This window comes from Schistocerca cancellata, chromosome 5 (genome assembly GCF_023864275.1).
Source record: "Schistocerca cancellata isolate TAMUIC-IGC-003103 chromosome 5, iqSchCanc2.1, whole genome shotgun sequence".
Lineage (NCBI taxonomy): Eukaryota > Metazoa > Arthropoda > Insecta > Orthoptera > Acrididae > Schistocerca > Schistocerca cancellata.
Genome location: NC_064630.1, coordinates 19,183,145 through 19,210,349, shown reverse-complemented (window position 1 = coordinate 19,210,349; position 27,205 = coordinate 19,183,145). Strand labels below are relative to the sequence as shown.

Here is a 27,205-nt window from a genome sequence, read left to right as displayed (position 1 = left end):
CTGTGATTTTAGGTTTTTCTGTGATTTTAGGTTTTCTGTGATTTTAGGTTTTCTGTGATTTAGGGAAATCGCTTCAGCCAAATGCTGGGATGGTCCCTAATCTGATGACCTCGCTGTTTGGTCCCCTCCCCAACATCAATCAACCAACCAATGCTTGACGTTAGTCATACAGTGTATTGTTGGGCCGTTGATACATACTACATAAGACAGCTTCCTCTTTCCTGCTCCTCAGGCCCTCCTCACTGCAAACATGTACCTTCGTGCTGTGAAGAGATCATAGTAGGCATTTGGAAGTGCTGATGAATTTTGCTGTCAGTTGCAACTTGATATTCACACAAAGGCACACTGTATTGTAAGAAAGATATAAAAGAAAGTGTTAGGAATCGCATGTGTCAAGCTTGAGAGTAATTGTGTTCTAACAGATATGAGCCTTAGTGGTGGTAGCATTACCAGCCCTTGTACCGTTGGTGAATGCGAGCATTATGCTTAGTAGAACCATTTGTGTTGTGCAATAACCATCTTTCATTCTTATCTTATAAGTGAACATCTGCATGCAACTCTGGTAGTCTTACAATGAAATTGCGCACACATTGTAGAAATGCACCCTCCTCCTCCTCCTCCTGCTGCTGCTGCTGCTGCTGCTGCTGTTGCTGCTACTACTTCTGTAATATTAGATGCCCAAACATCCTGCTTACCACCTTGCAATAAGTGGTCATGACAGCTAGACTTCTCATACAAAGCAAAGTATCTTTTACATTGTCAGTATCAGCCAAGCAGGTGAGAATTGGAGGAACTGATGATAAAGCAGTCTGTTCTTTTAAGTTGACATCTCGCAGTTCTCTTGTGTTAAATCAGCTGTCTGTCTGCTGTCCCTGGGCTGTTCCATGTGTCAGAATGGGATGTTCGTATAACATTTTAACGTGTTCTGCAGTGCAGAATTAAATTTTTATTGAAGCTGTACACACTTTCTGTGACAGTAAAATAGTATTGGTCTAAATATAATTTTAGTGAAATTTTGAAAATAAGTGAGAAGACCTGTTACTAAATTGAACTCAGACAGTAAAGAAAATCCATCACTTGGGATACCAAAGCGTAAAAAAATCTTTGAAATTACAACCTACTAGATTCTAAATTATTTTGTACTTGATAATTAGTCAATAGCCCATTTCCATTAATAATTTATTTCCGTCTCTGTTGGTTCTTTTATGATTATTCCTTAAGGCAGCACAATGAAACTTTCATTGAGACAGAAATTAGACTAACAAAAATATTTAATTTCAGCTGTTTAATTTTAAAAATATTGGTTAACAACTCGAAAAAACCTACAATTTCACATTTTAATGAAAATATACCAGCGGTGTACTTGAGGACAATTTTATGGAAATGGAAGAGGATGTAGATGAAGATGAAATAGGAGATACGATACTGCGTGAAGAGTTTGACAGAGCACTGAAAGACCTGAGTCGAAACAAGGCCTCCGGAGTAGACAACATTCCATTAGAACTACTGACGGCCTTGGGAGAGCCAGTCCTGACAAAACTCTACCATCTGGTGAGCAAGATGTATGAAACAGGCGAAATACCCTCAGACTTCAAGAAGAATATAATAATTCCAATCCCAAAGAAAGCAGATGTTGACAGATGTGAAAACTACCGAACTATCAGTTTAATAAGTCACAGCTGCAAAATACTAACACGAATTATTTACAGACGAATGGAAAAACTAGTAGAAGCCGACCTCGGGGAAGATCAGTTTGGATTCCGTAGAAATACTGGAACACGTGAGGCAATACTGACCTTACGACTTACCTTAGAAGAAAGATTAAGGAAAGGCAAACCTACGTTTCTAGCATTTGTAGACTTAGAGAAAGCTTTTGACAATGTTGACTGGAATACTCTATTTCAAATTCTAAAGGTGGCAGGGGTAAAATACAGGGAGCGAAAGGCTATTTACAATTTGTACAGAAACCAGATGGCAGTTATAAGAGTCGAGGGACATGAAAGGGAAGCAGCGGTTGGGAAGGGAGTAAGACAGGGTTGTAGCCTCTCCCCGATGTTATTCAATCTGTATATTGAGCAAGGAGTAAAGGAAACAAAAGAAAAATTCTGAGTAGGTATTAAAATCCATGGAGAAGAAATAAAAACTTTGAGATTCGCCGATGACATTGTAATTCTGTCAGAGACAGCAAAGGACTTGGAAGAGCAGTTGAACGGAATGGATGGTGCCTTGAAGGAAGGATATAAGATGAACATCAACAAAAGCAAAACGAGGATAATGGAATGTAGTCGAATTAAGTCGGGTGAGGTTGAGGGTATTAGATTAGGAAATGAGACACTTAAAGTAGTAAAGGAGTTTTGCTATTTGGGGAGCAAAATAACTGATGATGGTCGAAGTAGAGAGGATATAAAATGTAGACTGGCAATGGCAAGGAAAGTGTTTCTGAAGAAGAGAAATTTGTTAACATCGAGTATAGATTTAAGTGTCAGGAAGTCATTTCTGAAAGTATTTGTATGGAGTGTAGCCATGTATGGAAGTGAAACATGGACGGTAAATAGTTTGGACAAGAAGAGAATAGAAGCTTTCGAAATGTGGTGCTACAGAGGAATGCTGAAGATTAGATGGGTAGATCACATAACTAATAAGGAAGTATTGAATAGGATTGGGGAGAAGAGAAGTTTGTGGCACAACTTGACCAGAAGAAGGGATCGGTTGGTAGGACATGTTCTGAGGCATCAGGGGATCACCAATTTAGTATTGGAGGGCAGCGTGGAGGGTAAAAATCGTAGGGGGGAGACCAAGAGATGAATACACTAAGCAGATTCAGAAGGATGTAGGTTGCAGTAGGTACTGGGAGATGAAGGAGGTTGCACAGGATAGAGTAGCATGGAGAGCTGCATCAAACCAGTCTCAGGACTGAAGACCACAACAACAACAACAACAACAACAACAACAACAACATACCAGCCTATGAAATACACTTCTTGTCCAAGCCAGGGAATGAAGAACCTTTGTTGATTATCAATATCAGGTGTGTCAAGAATTTGAAGAATATTGTACCCTCGTATCTAGACAGTATTGTCAGCTTTAAATATATATTTGTATCGCTGTTGCAGTTTTCCCCTAAACAAAGTTAAATTGATTTTTATTCCTTTTATGGCATTTGTAACACATTTTGTACTCAAAACCACCACATGCCGTATCATGTGAAACACTACCTTTCCCATTGCTGTAGTTTGAATTCTTATTGCAAATAGACTAACGATGTACCATTTGAAGTGACTCTGCATTTTTGGAAAAAGATATTTACAGTTGATACTTAATTTTAGATATAAATCTTCGATTAAGGAAAGTACATGATAACGAAAGGCATTAATAGTGTACTTGTCATGTGAAATTTTGTCACTTACTACATCATAACTTCACTGAACTCCTGAAGCTATCATAGAAAGTGCTGTGAAGAATGCGACTTACTGTGAAATGGACTATGCAGGTTATCATTTTGCTACATGATGGCGAATCTTAGCACGGTTAGTTTGAATAGTTACCTCTTTTCCTTTGGCAGCATATTTCTTTTGTAGGAATACTTGGCCTCTTTTCTTCAGTATAAAGCAATTTTGTAAAAACTGTGAGATTCTGGAAAGAAACTCTGTAAGCAGAACACCCCCCATCCACGGTGCCTTCTTCCACAATTTTTCTTCTCGTAATGAACACAGCTTCAGAAAGTACTATATACCACACTTTGTGTCTCTTAGACGTGCAAACTTTATCAGGATGCAAATAATTGTGGAAATTGGCTGGGGTGACACTTTATATTTACTGCTCAGAGAGGCACTACAGAGGAATCCAATTCTAAAATTAGACAATATAAGCATACAGAGGAAGCAAGCCACACGTTATCTCAGACTGCGTCTAAACGAAAAACAGACTTTCAACCATCATATAAAATGGACAATTGCCAAAGCCTCCAAAATTATGCACAAACTAGCAAGACTAAACACAACTCAGTACAAATTACCTATTAAGACAATAAGAACCTACCACATTGCGATATTTGAATCCATCGCATGCTTTGCTGCAAATGCTTGGACTCACAGACTAACAAGACAATTGCAAGACGTGGTCAACCTAGTGTACTCCTGAGAAGGAGCGGAGTCTTAAACACCAAGTCACGTGGTGCTTTGTGTTGTGATGGGGACCTGCCCTATAGAAATAACAATATGTTACAGAGCTGCACTTTACTGGCTTAAGTGGGACAGGCTCGATAAAGTCACCAAAATTATGGGAACCAACATTATGAACAAGATACACAAATGAAACATTGGCGGATTCAAACGTGGCAGAGAGAGAGTGGGATGCATCTGACAAGAGTCGCTGAGTACACTTCCTTTCCTGGTGTACACGAAAGACTAAAATTGAAACATGTTGACCCAAGTCGGGCGATGGTCCATTTCTTGACAGGCCAAAGGCCATATCCGGCTGTATGGGACTAACGATGAAGTATGCGTATGCGGAGAAACTGGGACACCAGAACATGTCACACTGCTGTGCAACATACTAGCACAAGTGAGACCTATACAGAACGACAATGACATCTCCAGAATAATACGTAATCCCGATGACTGGAACACAATAAATAGTGTAGCCGATATTGTATCGAACACTCTGCATGAAGAATACAAGTGCTAAAACCCATATGGAAGGAGGCATAGACAAGCACAAGCAACACAACAAACCACATGGGAGGACACAATCATGACCACAGATTCCGAAACTGAGAAGGAACAGTATAGGTGAACATGGCTCAGAAGGGATCAACATGTAAGGGACCAAAACCAACAATGCATGACTCTGCATGCCACTAGACAACAATCACAAAACAAACACCAGCACCACATGCTAAGATTTTAGTAATAAGGTAATGTCGCTTGGGAGGAGAAGGCTCGAAGAAATTTTATTCCGAGGCTGCTCCTCCCCAGTGACATCGTACATAGTGTTTAAAGTATACTGCACACAAGCAGTAATGTATTGCTAGTCTTATTGTGTGCAGACATAAGTATATTCTCTTCCAATTCAAAGCTACAATCAATGAATTTTATATATCAGAAATGTATTAAGTTATTTAAGGAATAATGCATTCAAGTAGCGATGAACTATATTCTATTTCTACTAGCAAGTTACAAACATAAGTGTGTTTCTCATGTAAAGCTAAAATTCATGTTTTCAATGTATGAAGTGCTCAGTCAGCATTTAATCTGTATAATCTGTGTAAAATACATTAGAAGAACATACCATTTCAGATGCCTCGAGGTTGTACCGAGACCACCTCATCTGAAATAGGTAGAAATAGGCCATTATTAACCAGCATGCTACTTAGACTGTATTACACATCCAAATATAGCATATCACTTCCCTCTACATACTACAAATTATTTTCACCACGCTCATTGTGTTATATTTTCTTTTTTTAATTATTTTTATTTGACATTTGCATTATATAAATTATATTCTCAACAATTAGGTGGTAACAAATTACATGGAACCATTGTAACAATTGTTAAACATTCAATTCACTGTAACCTCAGAGAAATCTTTATATATAGTCTTCTTTATATTATTAAAAAAAAGAATTAATAACTGTATACCAATAAGATTGTAACAATGAAATTTTTGCCATTAGATTCAGAAGCATCTGACCCACCTTACATTTCAAGGCGGTGGGTTACTCTGTACTGTTAATTAAATAGATAAATAAATAATGTGGTGACAATTTAGGAATATTCTCATTACAACCAGAAAGCACAGTCAATATAAATCCTTACTTTTGTGAATCAGGTGTTTAACTGACAGACCTAATCTGGGGAATGAAGAGAGAAAAACTTAGACTTTTGCGTTTTATAGTCTGCATTTTCTTTTAGAAGAGCTGATGTGCTTACAGTATTGTGTTCACTTAACACTCCCCCCACCCCCTCTCGCACTCCCCCCCATTCTCAGCACAGTAATTAAATCTTACATGTTTATAATAAAAGTAGTAAAGAATTTGTATAAAATATGAGGTATGTTTGGAGAGTAAGTATCATTTTTTTCTACTGCCACTGCAGCACTAGTTTTGCAGTTCTGCACATTTGCCCTCATCTCTCTCTGGTTCATTGTCATTCCACTGACAATATTAACAGCTGGAATGTGTTTACATTCGTTAGTGATCGTTCAGAATGGGGGGGGGGGGGGGGGGAAGACGTTCTCTGAGCTCACCCACTGTAAAGTGCATTCTGTAGTACAGTATTTGAATGTAAAGAATGTTAAGCCACCTGAAATCTATTGTCAACTTGTAGAGATTTATCGTGAAAATGCAGTGAGTGTTGTAATGGTGAGAAAGTGGGTGAGATAATTCAGTAGTGGACAAACCAGTGTTCATGACAACACACAAAGTGGGTGAACTTTTGTTGTCAATGATGGTTTGGTTGAGAAAGTTAATGAGAAAATTCATGAAAACAGATGGTTCACAATAAGAATGCTTTGTGATGGGTTTCCACAAATTTCATAAACTGTTTTGCATGAGACTGCCACAAATTGCTTGAATTTTCACAGATTGTGTTCCAATTTGGTTCCAAAAATACTTACAGAATGGTAATGGTTTGGCAGTGATTTGACATTTCTTGCCTGACCACAGTAATGAGGGAGATGAATTCTTAAACAGAGTTGTGACTGGTGGTGAAACTTGGTTTTGTTGTCTCACTCCATAATCAAAAACCGGTGGAATGGAGGCACACACAATCTCCCTAAAAACAAAAATTGAGAACAACATTGTCAGTAGAAAAAAATCATGTGCACTATATTCTGGAACAGACAGATCATTCTGGTTGTTGAGTTCCTTGCCAGAGGTGAAACCATCAATTCAATGTGTTACTGTGAAACATTCAGTAAACTTTGGCATACACTTCAAAACAAAAGGCATGGAATGCTCAGTCAAGGCATTGTGTTGCTTCATGATGACACATGTCCCCATTCTGTTGCTTCATGATGACACATGTCCCCATTCTGTTGGTTTCCTTATTAAAAAAAAAATCGGTTGGCAGTGGTTCAGTCACCTGCTGTACAGCCCTGATCTCGCACCATCTGACTACCATTTATTGTTGAACTTCAACTTTGATTTTGGTAGAAGGTGCTTTCACATCAATAATAATGCAAAAAACAGTGTTCAACAGTGACTTTCTTAACTGGTGGCATCTTTCTTTGAAGAGGGAAGAGAGAAGTTGGTTCCCCACTGTGACATGATCCATGGTAGCAGCTATGTAAAAAGATAAAGTAGTGCCCTTTCTTGTAAAAATGTGTTTTTGTGTGAAAAAAATGTTTTTGAGTTTTTTCCACAACTGTATGTACTTCGTGGGTATGCCTCATGTACACAGAAAATTAATCGCGTCATACCCTAGAAAACTTGTGCTTTGAAACTTGTGTTAAAGCTCGCTTTCTTATTAACAGGAACATGGATTTGCATCCACAATTGCTGCAATAACTTTGTGTTATCATGTGTATTTTCTACAGTGTAGGCAACTTTGAACTCTACAGCAACAAACTTACAATAATCAAAGTTTCCTTAAAACTGTGGTGTAATTTTTTGTGGGTGCCCCTTTCTTCCTTAACTTCCATTTCTTCATAGCTCCTTTCCACACATTTGTGTACCTAGCAGCTGCAACTTTATTTGCATGATAAAACGATCCTTACTGCTCTATCTCGCTCTGCAGTGTCCCTGCTCTTTGCCACCTCCCAAATACACTTGCCCATTATGTCACCACTACCGCATAGCGCTGTTACTCTGGATTGCCATGGCACCTCCCTAACTAGTAATATCATGATTTCCAGGGCTGTTATTATTTTAGTTTGTTCTGTCTTCATGAATTAAGATTCCTTCTCCTTTCCGAATTATTTGTAATTTCTGTGTAGCTCTTTTCTTTCTGCTGATTAGTTTTTCAAACCTGCTCAGCTGAGTCCTCTACTATTGTTAATTTGTTCTCCTAAAACCAAACGTATGGCAGTGTTATTTATTTAAATAGTCATGAACTTTCTTTAAGAAAATAGTTTGTTTTATTCTTCAAATTATTTGTACACAAAAGTTTACTGTACAACCTTGAGTTACTACATCAAACTCAGAAATGATAAAAATCAGGAACAAACTGTAAACATTCAAGCAGTGATAACCCCTGGAAGTCTATGGCTGTTGGCTGCACAGACCAGCAAACAACATGTGAACTGCTTTGGTGCCTCTTGCTTATCTCTCTAAACAGCAAGTTGCCTCTCTGTGTCAAGAATACAAATTTGTCATCTTACAAAAAGTCGTCATTATTGTTCGATTTTACTAGGTGAAAACCTCCCCTTGACTTTTCACAGCTCCCTTACAAAATCAAAATTATAAAAGAGCTTATTCCCTTAAAAGGGGCAAAGCTTATGGAACTGTCATTAACAGTAGCATATGATTGAAAATGGAAATAGGACAAGGAATTAATATTTGTAAAAATATATGGAATAATAAAATGTAATTGAATAGATTTTAAAAAATCTACTCACCAAGCGGTAGCAGGAGAACACACACAGAAAAGGAGGTTATACTTATGTAAACTTTCAGAGTCAGTGGCGCCTTCCTCTGGCAGAAGGGGTGAAGGAAAAGGACTGGAGAGGTTTAGGAAGAGGGGTGGATTTCGGAAGTTACCCAGAACTGCAGATCAGGGTAGACTTACGGGATGAGAAGGAAAGACTGATTGTTGGGGACTGCACCAGACAAGATTTTAAAACCTGGGAGCTCAAAATTGAAAGACAGGGTAATATGCAAACGGATATTACTGAGAAAATGTAGTGCACGAGTTAATAAGAGTGAAAAGCTAAGCTTATTGTCTGTGAGAGAGGTGGGAGGGGACGGCAAAAAACAGGTCAGAAAAGGAAAGATGTAGAAAACTAAAATGGAGTGAAGAAAGGAATAGTTACTGAGAAGAAATACTGAGACGGAAGAAATTAACGTAACTTAATGCCAGATGGGCGGTGAGAACCAAGGACATGTTGTAGCACTAGTTCCCACCTGCAGAGTTCAGAGAAACTGGTGTCTGGGGGAAGAATCAAAATGGCGTGTGTGGTGAAACAGGCACCGAGATAAAGACTGCCATGTTTTAGAGCATGCTCTGCAACACAGTATTGTGTTGCTGGTATACATCATGTGCCTATGTCCATTCACCCTCACTGATAACTGGGTGGTAGTCATGCCGATGTAAAAGGCCCGAACACTGTTTACTTAACAGCTGGTATAAGTTGTCATTAAAGTGACAACAGGTGACTCTCCTTTTGATAGTATAAGTTTTGCCAATTACAGGGCTGGTATAGGTGGTAGTAAGAGTGTGCATAAGGCAAGTCTTGCAATGGGGAATGTCAGAGGGATAGGAGCCATAGGGTAGGGTGATGATTGCAGAAGGAGCATGGGGTCTGCAAGGATATTGCGGAGATTGGCAGGGTGACGAAAGCTATTCTGAGTGTGGTGGACAAAATCTGAGAGAATGGATCTCATTTCAGGGCATGATTTTAGGAAGTTACGGCATTGACAAAGTAACTGATTAATACACTCAAGACCAGGATAATGCCGAGTGACAATTGGTGTGCTACATAGTTGACCTTTTGGAGGGATCAGCATTACCAAGATTTGATGTGATGGCCTGGGAAATCTGGTTTTGAACTAGGCTGGTCGGGTAATTACATCCATTGAAGGCTGAGATGAGAATGGTGGTGTATTGCTGTAGAAAGTCTGCACCAAACAAATGTGTTTGCCTCGAATGCCAAGGCTGTATGGGAGGTAATGTTTGTCATGGCAAGGATGGCAGCTGTCAAAATGTAAAGCACTGTTTTTTGTTATTAGGATTAATGTGTACAGAAGTGTGTAACTGGCCTTTGGTGAGGGCGAGGTCAAAATCAAGGACAGTGGCATGGTTCTTGGAATAGGACCATGTGAAATTTAGTTGGGAGAAGGTACCATGGGTTGAACTCATAAGGATCCCATGAAAAGGGTGGCATAGGAAGGAGCCATCCTATTTCCCATGGCTCTACCCCTGATCTGTTTGTATATCTGCCCTTCAAAGGTGAAGTAGTTGTTGGTAAGCACGAAGTTAATTAAGGTGAGCAGGAAGAATGTCATAGGTTTGGAATCGGGCGGGTGCGGATTGAGGAAATTCTCAGCATCAGACCCACCGTGTACATGGGGGTTGTTGATATAGAGGGAGATGGCATTAGTCATGACAAGCAGGGTGTGTGGTGGGAGTGGGACGGGCATGGATTTCAGACGGTCTAGGAAACGCTTGGTGTCTTTAATATAGGAGAGAAGTCCTTGTACTATGGGGTTACTAGTGCTGATCAAGTAAGGCAGATAAAAGTTCGATGGGTGCTTTGAAGCCAGCATCTATAGGATGGCCAGGATGATTAGGTTTGTGTATCTTAAGAAGAAGGTAAAAGGTAGGGGTGTGTGCTTTGGGTGGGGTGAGAAGTTCTATGGATTGAGTTGTTGGGGCCTGAGGTTGGTCAAATACCACAGTGGTAGATCCTTTGTCTGCTGGGATGATGATGATGGAGTCATCAGCTCTTAGGGAATGCAAAGCCTGGTGTTCTGCGGAGGACAGGTTGGGGTCATGTCGTAGATACCTGAGGAAGGATTGTGAAGCATTGCTGCATGTGAGGAATTCTTGGAAGGCTCGTAAGGAATGATTTTGAGGTAGCGGTGGTGGATCAAATTGGGACTGTGTTATATATGGAACAGTAAGTTATGTTAATTAAGAATAAAAGCACAGCTGCTCAGAAAACAGAAATGTATAGATGTACCATAACTTATTTAATGTGGCCATATTTTGTAAAGATATAAAGTAACAAAATGAAAAGGCATTGCCATAGTTGTAAGTAGAGGATAGTTAAATGTGATTAGAGGTGAAGAACCACTACTTGAAATGATAGCTCATCCAAATACACTCGTATAACCATTACCATATATTTGCATCAGTGAATAAACTTTGCAGAACCAGTTTAAAACCTGAGTTAATATTATAAAACAAATTGTAGTGTAAATTAAATGGCACCAATAATATTGTTAAGGGCTTTTTTGTTGACTGAATTATTGATCAAAATACACTCTTTAGGAAAATATTTTTTTAAGAGTGATGTATCGTACAAGGCGCCGTGTGGTGATTGTGATTTTTAGATAAGTGTAGGGTACTGAAATACAGAGAAAACAGAACCTTTTTAAGAAATCCATGTTGCTTTCAGAAATGTCACACTTTCAAAAACAGTGTGTGTGGCATACTACATTTTCCATATTACTTTACAGTTTTGCAGAATTCAATATTAGTACAGTAGCTAGGGAAATACTTACCATGTCGTACGAATTAATTCATTGTCAGGAATGATTATGTTTGTCATATACATGTAAAAGAAGTGAGAGGCGATTTGTTAGCGGAATTCGGTATTAACATTGAAATACAGAAAGGATAAATTGCTGCTCCCTGTATAGAGGAAGCATTGAGTCACAGACAGACACAGCACAAAATTGTGCTGGAAGTATTTCAGCTTCTGGACAAAGACCTTCAGAAGTAGAAAACTCGCATGCATGCACACACATTCAGACAACTGGCATATACATGGCCCTAGTCACCAGGTGCTAAGGTATGAAACCTGAAATACTTCTGCCATTATTTTTCGTTGCATCTGCCTGCAATTGAGTGCCTCATCTTTGTGGTGAGAAGCAGTCTACCCTCTCCGTATTGGTGTTCCATCCTGGACATTCCATCGTTTGAAAAACACTGAAAACACCGACATGTACAGATCCATTGCGAGGCTATCACAAAGTAAAATATTTCCTCATTTCTGCTCTTGGAGCAGATTGATTACTCACCATGAGTGCAGCATGATTAATGAAAATACAGATGACTCCTAATAAAATCATCAGTCAGTCAAATGATCTATTAGTTTTAGTGGTATATGTTGCTATAATGCTGCGGTACTTAGCATAGAAGACAGCAGTGAATGAATGTTTTCTGCATTGACAGGAACTGACTTAAATATTGATTTGTCAGTGCTTGTGAATGATAATCAATATTTTGCTTCTGAATGACATGGAAAGTATTCTGGAGATTCTCTACAGCAGATGTGAAAAATGTAATTCAATCTAAGATTTCCATAGAGAACCTTAGCTTTCATATTGCACAGTGATGAGGGGATATCTTCAACAGCTTTCTTAAATACAATGCTGTGATGGCCAAATCAAAATTTGTTGTATATAATGGATATGATTAAATTATTGTGTTGTATGTGAATTTCATTCAAAGGAGTCCATCTCATGAACATTAATTTCATAAACTAATAAATTTCATGGAGTGCAAGAAGATACGAACAGACGTAGTTCGTTCAGTGGGTGTAAATCACCAGTTTGTTCTGTTCTGGTTTTCGGGATTAAAAGGGCTTTGATATTTAAATATTGTTACCTATTTAGACATGTCACTATACTATAATATCCTGAGTGTATTACAAATACAAGAGATAGTTATTTGGGGAAAAGTGTACCTTCATGTTTTTATTTGGATGCTTGGTGAGATGGTAAGCAAGAATCCGTATGTTTCACATATTGACACATTTCGACAACACTGCAGTGAATGTCTCATTTCATTTCTACTGATTTTTAAAATATTTGCTATGGTTATTTATTTATTTATTTCAGACTTTAATTAAAGCATTAGTAGTCTACAATAATGTTAACATGTGTAAATACTGGACTTGTGCAGTTCATTGTTAATGACTTACTTTCTTTACCTACGTTTGGTTATTGGTAGTTGCACACTTACTGCCAGTGTGCACAATTGAAGCATTAAATGTTCATCCACATTTACTGTCCAACAAAATCTTTATTAACAGTTATCAGTGCACTTACTATTATTTTTTAATGTGTAAATGAATTGTATGATAGTTAACTGTAGTAATTGACATTCCAGTGTGTTAGAAATTAATTTCTTCATGGGCTTAATAGCTTAAAAATGGTCAACTTTGATTTTCCATTTTTAATCATACATTAGCAGAAATAAATTAAAATCAAGAAATATTTTACTTTTGCGATATTGCTAATACTAATTACCATCTGACACAGTCTGTGGTCTGTTATTGTAACTAACAATGCAGGTAGACTTGATCACTGCCCAGAACCATAAAAATTGTGATAGCAAGTAGTAATTGGATTAAATATTACAGTAAGTGTTATTGTTGTGCAAAACAATCTTGTTTGTTTAGTTTGTAAATGACAATGAAGTGGTGAGAATTATTTTATTAGCATGGAGGCAAGTAAACCACTTTGTTTCAATTATTAGGTAGTGCAGACATTGACAATGTACAAGACATTATGAAATTACTTTTATGGTGATTATATTAAATACATAGTCTCTCTCTCTCTCTCTCTCTCTCTCTCTCTCTCTCTCTCTCTCTGTGTGTGTGTGTGTGTGTGTGTGTGTGTGTGTGTGGTAATCATGCAAAATTTGTTTATAGGCTCTATATGAAAATAAAAGATAACTTTATTTAGGGAATTGTTGTGTCATTCACAAAAAGAAATTAACACCTGAATTAACAAATTTGCAGACATTGGCCATTTTTCTCAGTTGATAAAAATAAATCTATTTATCTTGTGGTTTGACATCTGTGTATGGCTTATCTGCTGAGTTTGTTAAATTTAATGTTACCACTTTTACACCAGAGGTTGTAGAGAGTTTCAGGGAGAGCATAAGGGAACAATTGACAGGAATGGGGGAAAGAAATACAGTAGAAGAAGAATGGGTAGCTCTGATGGATGAAGTAGTGAAGGCAGCAGAGGATCAAGTAGGTAAAAAGACGAGGGCTAATAGAAATCCTTGGGTAACAGAAGAAATATTGAATTTAATTGATGAAAGGAGAAAATACAAAAATGCAGTAAATGAAGCAGGCAAAAAGGAATACAGACGTCTCAAAAATGATATCGACAGGAAGTGCAAAATGGCTAAGCAGGGATGGCTAGAGGACAAATGTAAGGATGTAGAGGCTTGTCTCACTAGGGGTAAGATAGATACTGCCTACAGGAAAATTAAAGAGACCTTTGGAGAGAAGAGAACCACTTGTATGAATATCAAGAGCTCAGATGGCAACCCAGTTCTAAGCAAAGAAGGGAAGGCAGAAAGGTGGAAGGAGTATATAGAGGGTTTATACAAGGGCGATGTACTTGAGGACAATATTATGGAAATGGAAGAGGATGTAGATGAAGACGAAATGGGAGATAAGATACTGCGTGAAGAGTTTGACAGAGCACTGAAAGACCTGAGTCGAAACAAGGCCCCGGGAGTAGACAACATTCCATTTGAACTACTGATGGCCTCGGGAGAGCCAGTCATGACAAAACTCTACCATCTGGTGAGCAAGATGTATGAGACAGGCGAAATACCCTCAGACTTCAAGAAGAATATAATAATTCCAATCCCAAAGAAAGCAGGTGTTGACAGATGTGAAAATTACCGAACTATCAGTTTAATAAGTCACAGCTGCAAAATGCTAACGCGAATTCTTTACAGACGAATGGAAAAACTGGTAGAAGCCGACCTCGGGGAAGATCAGTTTGGATTCCGTAGAAATGTTGGAACACGTGAGGCAATACTGACCTTACGACTTATCTTAGAAGAAAGATTAAGAAAAGGCAAACCCACGTTTCTAGCATTTGTAGACTTAGAGAAGGCTTTTGACAATGTTAACTGGAATACTCTCTTTCAAATTTTGAAGGTGGCAGGGGTAAAATACAGGGAGCGAAAGGCTATTTACAGTTTGTACAGAAACCAGATGGCAGTTATAAGAGTCGAGGGGCATGAAAGGGAAGCAGTGGTTGGGAAAGGAGTAAGACAGGGTTGTAGCCTCTCCCCGATGTTATTCAATCTGTATATTGAACAAGCAGTAAAGGAAACAAAAGAAAAATTCGGAGTAGGTATTAAAATTCATGGAGAAGAAGTAAAAACTTTGAGGTTCGCCGATGACATTGTAATTCTGTCAGAGACAGCAAAGGACTTGGAAGAGCAGTTGAACGGAATGGACAGTGTCTTGAAAGGAGGATATAAGATGAACATAAACAAAAGCAAAACGAGGATAATGGAATGTAGTCAAATTAAGTCGGGTGATGCTGAGGGAATTAGATTAGGAAATGAGACACTTAAAGTAGTAAAGGAGTTTTGCTATTTAGGGAGTAAAATAACCGATGATGGTCGAAGTAGAGAGGATATAAAATGTAGACTGGCAATGGCAAAGAAAGCGTTTCTCAAGAAGAGGAATTTGTTAACATCGAGTATAGATTTAAGTGTCAGGAAGTCATTTCTGAAAGTATTTGTATGGAGTGTAGCCATGTATGGAAGCGAAACATGGACGATAACTAGTTTGGACAAGAAGAGAATAGAAGCTTTCGAAATGTGGTGCTACAGAAGAATGCTGAAGATAAGGTGGGTAGATCACGTAACTAATGAGGAGGTATTGAATAGGATTGGGGAGAAGAGAAGTTTGTGGCACAACTTGACTAGAAGAAGGGATCGGTTGGTAGGACATGTTTTGAGGCATCAAGGGATCACAAATTTAGCATTGGAGGGTAGTGTGGAGGGTAAAAATCGTAGAGGGAGACCAAGAGATGAATACACTAAGCAGATTCAGAAGGATGTAGGTTGCAGTAGATACTGGGAGATGAAGAAGCTTGCACAGGATAGAGTAGCATGGAGAGCTGCATCAAACCAGTCTCAGGACTGAAGACCACAACAACAACAACTGATCTTCGAACTTGCACCTGTTTAATATCAGCATCAAATTCCTTAAGAAGTAGTTACATTTGGAGTGTCTGCCAGCCGCTGTGGCCAAGTGGTTCTATGCACTTCAGTCCGGAACTGCGTGACTACTACGGTCGCAGGTTCGAATCCTGCCTGAGGCATGGATGTGTGTGATGTCCTTAGGTTAGTTAGGTTTAAGTAGTTCTAGGGGACTGATGACGACAAGTGTTAAGTCCCATAGTGCTCGGAGCCATTTGAACCTTTTGGAGTGTCATATTGTAATTTTCTTCCTTGTCCTTGACTTCAATTTCAATATTCTGTACAGCATTTCTTAGCATTTGCCACTCGAATTTTGATTCCATTCTTACTGTACTTCTGATCCCATGTTGTTATATTCAGTTATATGTGTCTTGTTAACATCCAGTGTTACATTTGCTACTACTGTTTTTGTTGGAAAAAAATGACAGTTTCTTTGATCATCCCTACAGTTTTTTCCTTTCACATAGTAAAAAGTGGCAGATCAGTTTCTATTTTCAATTGGTGTGCAGCATCCGTTGCATCATTTGTTGAAAAGCCTCTCAATATTTCACTTATTAGCAAGAGCAGCTAGTTGGTTCTGAAGTTATTTGTCCAATTTTATTATTTGATTAAGCTTTTAGTGAAGTGTTTATGGTGTAAGCATGTTGAATTTAATCTGCATGGTACATTATACTCCTGAGTTTGAAACATTTACTCTGATCCGATTTGTATATGTTACTAATTAGTGTCAACACTTGGCTTTTGTATAACAAAATGCATTGTGTGCAACTTATGTTCGGTTGACAGACAAAAGCGATTTGCAACTTTTAGATGTAGAATGTTGCAACTGTGTCAAGAAGCCAGAAAATAAGAATTCCTCATATTTAGAGGGCCGTGGAAACTGGACTTCTCAAAAACAGTCTGCCATACTATGGTTAGGAATAGTCATATTTTCAGAACCTGTATTTCATTATCTTAAAATAGAGATAACATTGGCTTTTGAACGAAAAAGTGGTAACACAAGTTGTCACATCACGAGCTTAACGCAATAACTAAATTAATTTTATCTCTGTTACACACTGGAATTTTTTGAGGTGCCTAATGCTCTTAATTTGCAAAACTCGCATATTTTCTGTTTGTTACTTTTATTTTCAACAATAGTTAGTGTAGCTTGTTTTGGCAACACTACCATTTTCAGGTGCCTGTATGTTCGTGTTACATTACACACACACACACACACACACACACACACACACACACACACACACACACTACTGCTGGATGAATTGTCTGGCATAGTGGAAATTTTGTTTACGGGACACTGTGTAGAGGCTACGACTAAAATTCAGGAACAACATTGGGTAACTGAATATCATCACTCCATATGACTTACAAGATTTCAGTGCAAGCATGCAGGAAAGTTTGAAAGATGTGTGTGTGTTACCTGCTCCATATCCAGTTGGCTTCTGGGAGTGTCATATTGTCGCAGTGATAGGAGCTGCAAGCTACCACGCTGCCCAGTCTGCCCGACTGCAGCATCGGTAGGACACAGTCCGCCTGGCCGCAACAGACTCCAGTATGAGCTGCCAGACTCCAGCACCCATTTAGTGTGAGCTACATTTTCTGTTTGACCTCCTACATTTCCCTCCACACTCCTCAAACATTAACTTTATCCTAAGGAATCTGTCCCTATCAGCTTTATATATGATACAGTCTGCATTGCAGGCCGTTTAAATAGTTTGCAGCATTTCAAGCCAGTCCCTTGTATTGTAGCTGTAGCTCGCGCTGGCCTGACAGTGCAGTTGGGTGGCTTTATGCAAGTCCGAGGAGTTATACCATTCACTGCTAGGTGGCAGTGGCATTGTTTTCAGAGTGCCAGGGAACTTTGCCAACATGGTTCAGCCAGTGTGCATGAAAATTTTATAAAAAAGTAGTTTTTTGTCCATGGCTTCAGCTACATATCCATGTGTCGCATAGATTTCACATACATTAACACCCTACTTCATCCGAATTTTGCCCTGCAGTGTTTGAGTGATAGGTGAACTTGTAATTCCGCCAGTAATTGACTGTTATTTTGAGAAAAAGGGGCTGTCACTGACTACTGTCAGATTCTCCACACAGTTAGCAACACTAGTGCCTGTCTGTAGCTGGATCTGTGTTACTAGTGGAAAAACAGATAATATTTATAGGGAAGAGTGATTGTTTGAAGCATATTTTATACATAAGTTTGTTCCTTTATACCTGTTTCATCTGGGTACTGCAATTGAAGATTTTGTGATCTGAGACCCTGTATTCATTTTATTACATACCATTGCATTTGCACAGCAGTCCATATTTTGGTGATAGTAAACATGCCTCATATCAAGTAATACTCGTGAAAAATAGTAATTAAAAGTTCTATCTTATTGTGAACAAGTTAATTAATACAGTCTGCAGTTTAGTGAAAGCTGAGTTCGTGTCTTAAATGGAAATAACCAGCATTTTGCATTGTATCATACACCTGAAGCACTAACCTGTAGGCCTAATTTTTGTGTCTTGCAAATAACAAAAATCAGTGTAGTGTAAAGTGTGTTAACTCTGCTTTTAAGTGTTTAGTCCATGTTACAATGCATGATAAATATGGATGTTGCCTTAGGTTAGTCAGACAGAGCATCGTAAGTGTAGATTGTGGGTTGGAGTTCCACTTTGGCAGTTGTAGTGGGAAATTGAATGGGTGATCAGTGAGGCTGTCCCAAGGAGCTGTAGGCTTTGCAAAAAAGACAAGAGAATCATTGAAGATGAAACAAAGATTTGTGCTCTTCAGGCAGAATTAGGTAAAGTGAAATTTGAACTAAGTAAGTTGAAGGAGGGAAAATATTGGGAACTAGTTGAAGGGAAAACATCTCTTCAACTTCAAATACGTTAGTTTGCAGTATCTAATAAGTTTGACTTGTTGCGTGAAGTAGGAGGGGAAAAGCTTCATCCAGCGATAAGTTGTAGGTCACAGTAGGTCGTAGCAGACTTATATCAAAGAAATTAAGTGTAGGTTGGTAATAAGAGATTAGGAAGGAAGTTTTGCTGCTAGGAAGCAACTGTGGCTGGGGTGTTGGTCAAATGGTGGAGGACAAATTAGGAACAGAGTACCAGTTCACAAGTATTGTGAAACAAAGTGGTGGCCTTAGCTGGGTGACAAAGGACGTAGGGCATTTGTGTGAGGATTTTGATAAAGAGGCTCTGGTGATCGTAGAAGGTGGAGCAGGAAACAGCCTAGCTGAAGACAGAAATTGCAGCATTTAGAATGACATGGATGGAATAGGAATTGCAACTTCACAGAAAAGTGAGAGTTTTGTGGAGGTCCTGCAGCGTCATGATCAGCCCTGGATTATACAGCTGTGAGCCGTGTGAACACAGAGTGAGCAGGCTGCTGTTGAATGAAATGACATCTCATATGAGTACAGTGCCTGTTGCTACAATTGGGAGATGTGGGTATATTAGACATTGCCTACACCTGAATTGGGGGATGGGGGGGATAGGTTGCCTGAACTTCTTGCAGAAAATGTGTGTGAACCACCGTCACATGGACGGGTAGAGTAGATTTTTTTGTGTTAGTCGGGAATCGGGTACAATGTTGTGAAAGAATTTAAAACAACAGAAGAGCCCCACAAAATGCTCAAGAATACACAGAAAACTGAGGTTAGCTTACGTCATCAGAATATTAGAGGATTAAGTAATAAGGTAGAACAGCTTCTTGCCTATTTAGAAAATTTAGAGTTCTCTGAAAAGATAGGCATTCTGTGCCAGTCTGAGCAGCACATGACTAAAAGATTGGAGAAATTAACTATAAAAGATTACACTCAAGCAACTTACCCATGTAGAACTAACATGGAAAGAGGAATAGTTGTCACTTTCATAAATTCAAAAACATCAAGCCAAGTAGATATTGTAATGATCAGCACATAGAAGTGTGTGCTTGAGAATTAATACCGAATTGCCATATCTATATCCCCAGAATTGCCATATCTCTATCTCCACTGGCAAATTCGGAACTGTCTGAGGAATATGGAGTGTCTACTGTGATGTCAGGCAGCAGCAAGCAATTAAGTCTGTGGTGATTTCAATGTAGATTTTTTAAAGAATTCTGGCAGGAAAAATTATCTGGAAACCTATTCGGTTCGTGCAATCTGATTTCAATAAAGGCAATAGGACCCAAATAGATAATGTTCTCTTCAGTGAAGCTCAAAACAAGAAAATAATTCTGTGCCCAGTAGCAAATGCTCTGTTTATGATGCATAGTTAATTAGGATAAATAAGATAGTGTCTTATGGATACTCCTCAGTGGAAATTAGTTGGAATAATTGATGATTCCAGGACAAATATTGTTACAAATTTTCAGAAATTTGTGAAATAGCTTTGGCTGAAAACTCAAATGTGTAACAACTTTTCGTTGTTCCTGCCTGCAACTCAGTATCTCATCTTCACAGTGAGTAGCAATCTATCCTTTTCATAATATTGCTGATATTCCAACCTGTAGTTTCAACTTTTTAATCCATTCCATGATAAATTCATATCATTATTTGAAATTAGCTTGCAACGTAAGTTATCAGAAAGGACATTAACGGACATACAAAAATCGTGGATCACTAGATGGATTAAAGTATCTCGTAGAAGGAAAAGGGAATTGTATCTGTTGCCAAGAACAAGTAAAGGCCCTGCAGTAGTTGCACACTACAAAAGCTATTCAGAATTACTTAGAAAAGTTATTAAAAAAATAAAGGAACATGCACATTATGCCGGAAATTAGTAATTCTGACTACAGGCGTATGACTATATGGAATGTAGTAAAATGAGATAAGGATAACATCTCTGTTAGTTTAAATGGAAGGGCTATAAATGACCTGTCATAGGTAGCCAGTTTGTTTAATAATCATTGTTAGATGTAGTATAGGGGCAAACAGGTAAAGAGAAAACTCCAGAGTATGTTCAGCAGCTAACTTACATAAAATTCACTCATGTGGATGTGTCGCACATTTCTCCTTCTGAAATTTAAAAAATAAAAGCTGATCTGGATTTGATGGTGTTCCAGTAGAGTACTAAAGGGTTGTTTCCATATTATAAGCACAGTATTTTCTGAAATATGTAAGTTGTAATTCATCAGTCACCGGTGCAGTTTTCCAGATAGTTTCAGATATGCCCTTGTTAACCCCTGCCCCCTAATAGAGGTGTTAGGAGAGATGTCAATAACAACCACCTCATTTCACTACAGATATAATTTTCCAAAATTTTTGAGGTCATGTATTGTAGAATAGTGTTCCACCAAAGTGAGAATAATGTCCTCAATAATGCTGTTTTTATTTCAGAAGAGTTGAACTGAGAATGACATTCACACATTCACTTGCAAAATTTTGCAAGCATTAAATAAAATAGCACAAGCTAGTATTTTTTTGTGGTCTGTCTATTCATTTGACTTCGTGAATTGCAATACTCTCCTGGATAAACTTAAGTTGTATGGAATTGCTGCTGTAGCAAACAAGTGGATAATATCATATGTAACTGAAAGAGAGCAGAAAGTTATGAGCAATAATTCAACCAATGTAAGCGTGGGAGGATCTTCTGACTGGTGAGAAAGAACTTATGGGGTTACCACATGGCTCAATCTCAGATCCACTATTGTTTTTAAAATATGTAAGTGACCTTGTGTTTAACTACAACAAGCAGAATTAGTTACTTTTGCAGATGTCACTAGTATTGAAATAGATTCAGATATATGTAAAGCAACAGAAGAAATGGTAAGTAATGTTCTTAAAAGTATTATTGAGTGGTTTTCTGCAAATAGTTTCTGTAATTGTCAAAAATGTACAACAAATTCAGCTCTGCACATCTAGTGGTACTAGACCAACGATAAGTGTAACATAGTGAGGAAATAATAAATAGCGTGGAAACGTCAAAACTTTTGGGTGTTCATATTGATGAGAATTGGAGCTCTTAAAACAACTTGGGTCAGTCACATTTGCACTTCAAGTCATTGCAAATCTTGGGGGCAACAGATCAGTAAATTGACATATTTTCATTTAATAATGTTAAATGGAATAATGTTCTGGGGTAATTCAAGTTTAAGGAAGAACATGTTCATTGCTCAAAAATGCGGTGTAAGAATCATATATGGTTCTCACCCACAAACATTTTGTAGACATCTGTTTAATGAGTTATATTTTGACTACTGCCTCAGAGTATATTTATTTTCTAATGAAATTTGTTGTAAATAATTCACTGCAGTTTGGAAGGAACCATGATATATGTAATTGCAATATCAGAAGGAAAAAAGGACAATCATTACTCCATTATAAGATTGTCTTTAGCACAAAAAAGGGGTGTGACCAAAATTTTTTGCCCAATGATATAAAATGTTTGACAGCAGCAGAGTTCACTTCAAATAGAAACTGAAAAAATTTCTCCATGACAACTCCTCCTATTCTGTAATGTGTGAAAGATGATCAGTAGGAATTGTTAACTCACAACAGTACTAAAGAAACAAAGAAAGAAAAAGTAGATGATCAGCATACAGCAATTTTCACAAATGAATGTGTTGTGTGAATGTAAAATGACTCATTCGACATAATTATGATTAATCATACAAATGATGCAAGGAACATGAAACTAACCAACTATGTGACTTTGGAGAGTATGTGTAGTATTGAGCATTGAGCTGTGTAGTTGTAGCCCTGAAACAGGGTGGCAAAATGATTGGTTCCTGAAGTTCTCATTCTCACAATTTGGTGGACACATTGAACAATGCAAATAAGACATATTGTGCTTAATGTATTCAAAGTCAACTACTTAATGGAAAGCCACTCTTTCTCATTGTCATCTCCTCCACCAGTGGTAGGAGGGGTATCTCATTACCACAGTATTACATACAAATAATGAGTCATGTGGATATCAGATTTGGTTGAAATTGCTCCTGGTGTTCCTGGTTTATGCTTTTATGTAACTTTCTTTTTACTCCACTCAGACCCCTCAGCTGTAGGAATGCCAGGGGTTTTGTCACAGTAAATTCCTCCAGGTAGTAAGTGATACATGTGCCAATTTAAGGAGAAATTCCTCCAGCCAATGTAGAGGTAATTTGGTTGTCTTTCCACTTTTCCTGGCCTCAGTTCTAGAGATGATAAATCACTGCGACTATCACCAAGAGGTCAAGTGACCCTGGAAACTGTGGATTCGATTCCAATATCGATCATTATCAAATTAATTGCATGTCATATCTTTTCATCCACCTGCCACCACACCCTCCAACCCACGAGTAGTTGATATATATTACCCCACATTATTTTTATACAAATGAGGAGTCACTTATACACAAAATTTGATTGAAATTGTTTGTAATTCCTGATTTAAATTCTATGGTAACCCATTTTTGTTTCTGTTAAGCTTCATAGGTGTGCACACAACTACTCAAGTTTATTTGTAATAGGACAAATGGTATCTAAACGCACAGATGATGAACAAAAAAAAATACATACATTCATTTGTATTTTGTACAGTTTGCTTCAGATTATCTTTGTGTTATGAGAAAAAAAGTATTTTAATGAAATGGAAATATTCATTAGTGCTGAACTACGTAGATGCTAAATGTTGGAGAGAAATAATGTAAATTTCTTCAAAACTTTCTCCACGTTTGCATTCTTTTTCTATTAATAGAAAAATAGTCAATCACTAGTATCTATTTGAAACAAATCTCAACAAACAGTATAACATGTATATTCATATGTGTGACCTCTCACCGTCTCACCTAACAGACGTTGGGCCCGGTGGTCTAGTGGTAAAGAGTGTGACTAGAAAGGGTCTCTGGGTCAAATCACGGCTGGACTGTGGAAATTTTCGCTCTGCCTGTAATCTAACCTTCACTTCTCAATGATGTGAAGAGTTGTTAGAAATACCAAATGGTTCTGAGTCAAAGTTACTGTGTGTTCCTTCCCTTGGTTGTATAACTTGGTTTGTATTAAAGACATGCACGTCACAGAAGTGGCATCCAATTGAAAGACTTGCCGTCAGCCGTTGAGCCACACACTGTTATTACATAGGTGACACCCACCAGACATGTAAAATTTGAAATATCCATTCACTACACAATATGGTGTAATAACACAAATACGGCGATAAGTTTTTAAAACTGCCCAGTGTGAATTGTTGTAAGGACAAGAAAACAAAATTAAAGTTATATACAGCACATGAATCCACACAAAACTAATTATGTGATGTATTAAAATTATATTGGAGGGAATGACTGGTATAAAGAGAAGCAGAAGTAACAGTCAGTGGTCAGTGAATTGCCAGATTTCTATGCTTCAGATATTTAGGAATTTTTTGTGGCGGTTATGCGCAGGTAGAGGAATGTGTGGTATTTGCAACATGGGTACATTTACTGTTTGTTTTCCAGTAACAAATGTTTATTTTTGGAATATAGTAGAGTATACCTCTTTCGCTCTACACTGAAGTGTGCAGTTCCACGAAACTTTTGGACAGATTCCATCTCTGTACTATCCAACTTTATCTCTTACCGGTTCTTGAAACATTCTTATCAAATGAGCCTTCATAGTATGCATGAAGACCTGACAGTGCTTCAGCCAGCCGTTACCTCGCCTTCTGTGCAATCTCTGCAGAGACTTGCATGTTGTAAAGTAATGCAGCTGTTCGAACTCGACTGTTGATAAATTTAAGCTCTGGGGGGGGGAAAAAAAAAAAAAAAAAAAAAAAAAAAAAAAAAAAAAAAAAAAGTTGAGACTTTGGCAAGATGCATTGCACTCCCCAGCAATTTTTGTTGATTTTCAGTGACTGGTAAGTTGGCAATTTGAAATAATTACTCCATTTTATATAGATTTGGCTTTGGAATATTTTTCCTACAGTTTAATAGCAAACTTTTCCAATTTTCATTACCACAAGGATCTCCCATTTTTCTAGGATCAGTATCATAAAGATTATTCAATCTTGGCAACTTTTTTTACTATAGCCCCATTTCTACAAAACGGAGTGGGTAAATGCTGTGATAATTCCTTTACAACATTCCTGTTAATTTCCCCTTTATTATTTGAAACTTCCTGGCAGATTAAAACTGTGTGCCTGACAGAGACTCTAACTCGGGACCTTTGCCTTTCGCGGGCAAGTGCTCTACCATCTGAGCTACCGAAGCACAACTCACGCCCGGTACTCACAGCTTTACTTCTGCCAGTATCTCGTCTCCTATCTTCCAAACTTCCATGTCTCCACAATATCCTTTCTTTCAGGAGTGCTAGTTCTGCAAGGTTCGCAGGAGAGCTTCTGTAAAGTTTGGAAGGTAGGAGACGAGGTACTGGCAGAAGTAAAGCTGCGAGGACGGGGCGTGAGTCGTGCTTGGGTAGCTCAGTTGGTAGAGCACTTGCTCGCGAAAGGCAAAGGTCCCGAGTTCGAGTCTCGGTCGGGCACACAGTTTTAATCTGCCAGGAAGTTTCATATCAGCGCACACTCCGCTGCAGAGTGAAAATCTCATTCCCCTTTATTTGTTATATGTGGGAATTGCCCTAATGCTGCACTTAAAGGGAGATAATTGTTATAAGAGCATCATGCTCACAACAAACTACATGTCTCTCAGGACGTCTGTGAACACAATATGTGTGAAAGGTTGGGTGCTGGTAGGTCAGGTACACGATGCAGTAAGTATGTGGTAGAACAAAAAATGCTGCTGTTGGTATATTTCACCCCTTAAATAATTTTTATACTGCTAAAAATTACCAATGAGTACACTGCATGGAATAGTTGTAGGTTTGCTGCATATCACACCCATTGGCATATTTTGCATGAAAGCTCCCCCCCCCTCCCCCTCCTGTGAGACTTGGCGTACCTTAAGAGTTGCTCACTATCCATCACTACCTTGTATTCAATCATTTTTTTAGTGCTGTAGCCGTCCATTGAATTTTTGTTGAACGTATTCTTTCCAGCAGCATATTACATGCTGATAATTCTGCAGACGAGCATGCTGATACAAATTTGTCAAATTCAGTATTCAGTTACCAAAAGAGGCAGTTTACCAAAAGTTTGAGTTGTCACCTGTGTTCAAATATGAAAATATGGAAAAATCAGTTCCATGAAAGAAATCTGATTGTTAAAGCTTTAATATATTGGAAACAGATTTATTTATATATATATATAAGATTTAGCAGTACAAAATGGCAAAATAAATGTTTTAGTACCTGTCATGTTTAAAAGTTTGGTTTGAGTCAGCCATACATTTAGATGTAATGACTCATTTGACTGGTTTTGTTGTTTGGAATTGGAGTGCAGTGTTTCAGGTGAACAGATTTTTGTAAGTACAGTAACAACAAGGGAAAAATCTTCTATTCAGTGTTTGGAAACACAGGACCTTCAGTCATGATTAGAGGGGAAAGTCACTGTTGTTGACTGCAAGATGAGAGATAAGTGAAAACTTATCATTCATCATATGCAGAAATTGTTACTTTATGTTAATGTTCACCACAATCTATGCCTGATTTGCAACTGCTCATTTTTAAACAAATTTTTTATGCTGTTAGGAAAGATCCTATCTACAGTAAAGCTTGTATTGAATTTAATAACATATCGTGTCATCCACACCTTTGTATACATAAACAATTTCTTTTCTCATATTGAAGGGCACAGTCATTTTGCTTCAAAACATTTGTGTGTGTAAAAATCTATCTTCCTTTCCTGGCTTTCTCTTTTATGGGCAAATTGCAGATGTCCGTGCCACTTTCAGGTCATATTGTATTAGTTCATTTCTTTTGGATTAGGTTTTCTTTTTCTCATTTCACTGATCTTAACTTTACAAATTTTTACATGTGCCTGACATCTCATTTAAAGTTACCCATGGTGTCCTTTTACAGCCACAACAGAAAGAATTTGCCTGATAACAGGTACTGTGGATGCCATTATGCTTGTTCTCATCTTCATCATGGAAAAAATCAGGGAGAAACCAGATCTGAATGCTAAACAGGCTATAGATTTTGACAGTAAAACAGCTGCTGAGCGTGACAAGCAGGTAAATTTTCAGGTAATAAGTAACAGGTCTAACTCTATCCATACGAAGACTCATTCATCAACCATTGGCTTTACCATTGCCTCTCAAGCCCAGTGGCATTTAAAAATGCAAATGCACTTTTCCTATCATTATCTTTGCATATAACTCCCAGAAAAAATTGTTATTCTGGAGTTTTGGCACTTTCATTTCTAATATCATAACATGCAGACATAATAGTTGATTCTCAGACATGGAGATCTGTCACCACAAAAAGTGAAGAAAAAAATCCATGTGCATTGTTGCATACCTTTGTGTTGTAATATGAATATACTTGGCATTTGCTGCATCATCATTGTTTTACAGTCTTAAA

The 27,205-nt window shown here is 38.0% G+C and overlaps 1 protein-coding gene across 4 annotated transcripts in view; it reads left to right on the top strand.

Annotated features, from left to right (window-relative positions):
- LOC126187967 (RNA-binding protein Pasilla) overlaps positions 1 to 27,205 on the top strand; it is a 94,047-nt gene that overhangs the window by 30,134 nt on the left and 36,708 nt on the right. For 3 of the 4 annotated variants that reach the window (XM_049929349.1, XM_049929352.1, XM_049929353.1), the window contains one exon: positions 26,702 to 26,868. In XM_049929349.1, the coding sequence (XP_049785306.1) occupies positions 26,702 to 26,868 (167 nt within the window). The remainder of the gene's footprint in view (positions 1 to 26,701; positions 26,869 to 27,205) is intronic. The other variant, XM_049929350.1, reaches the window with a different exon arrangement.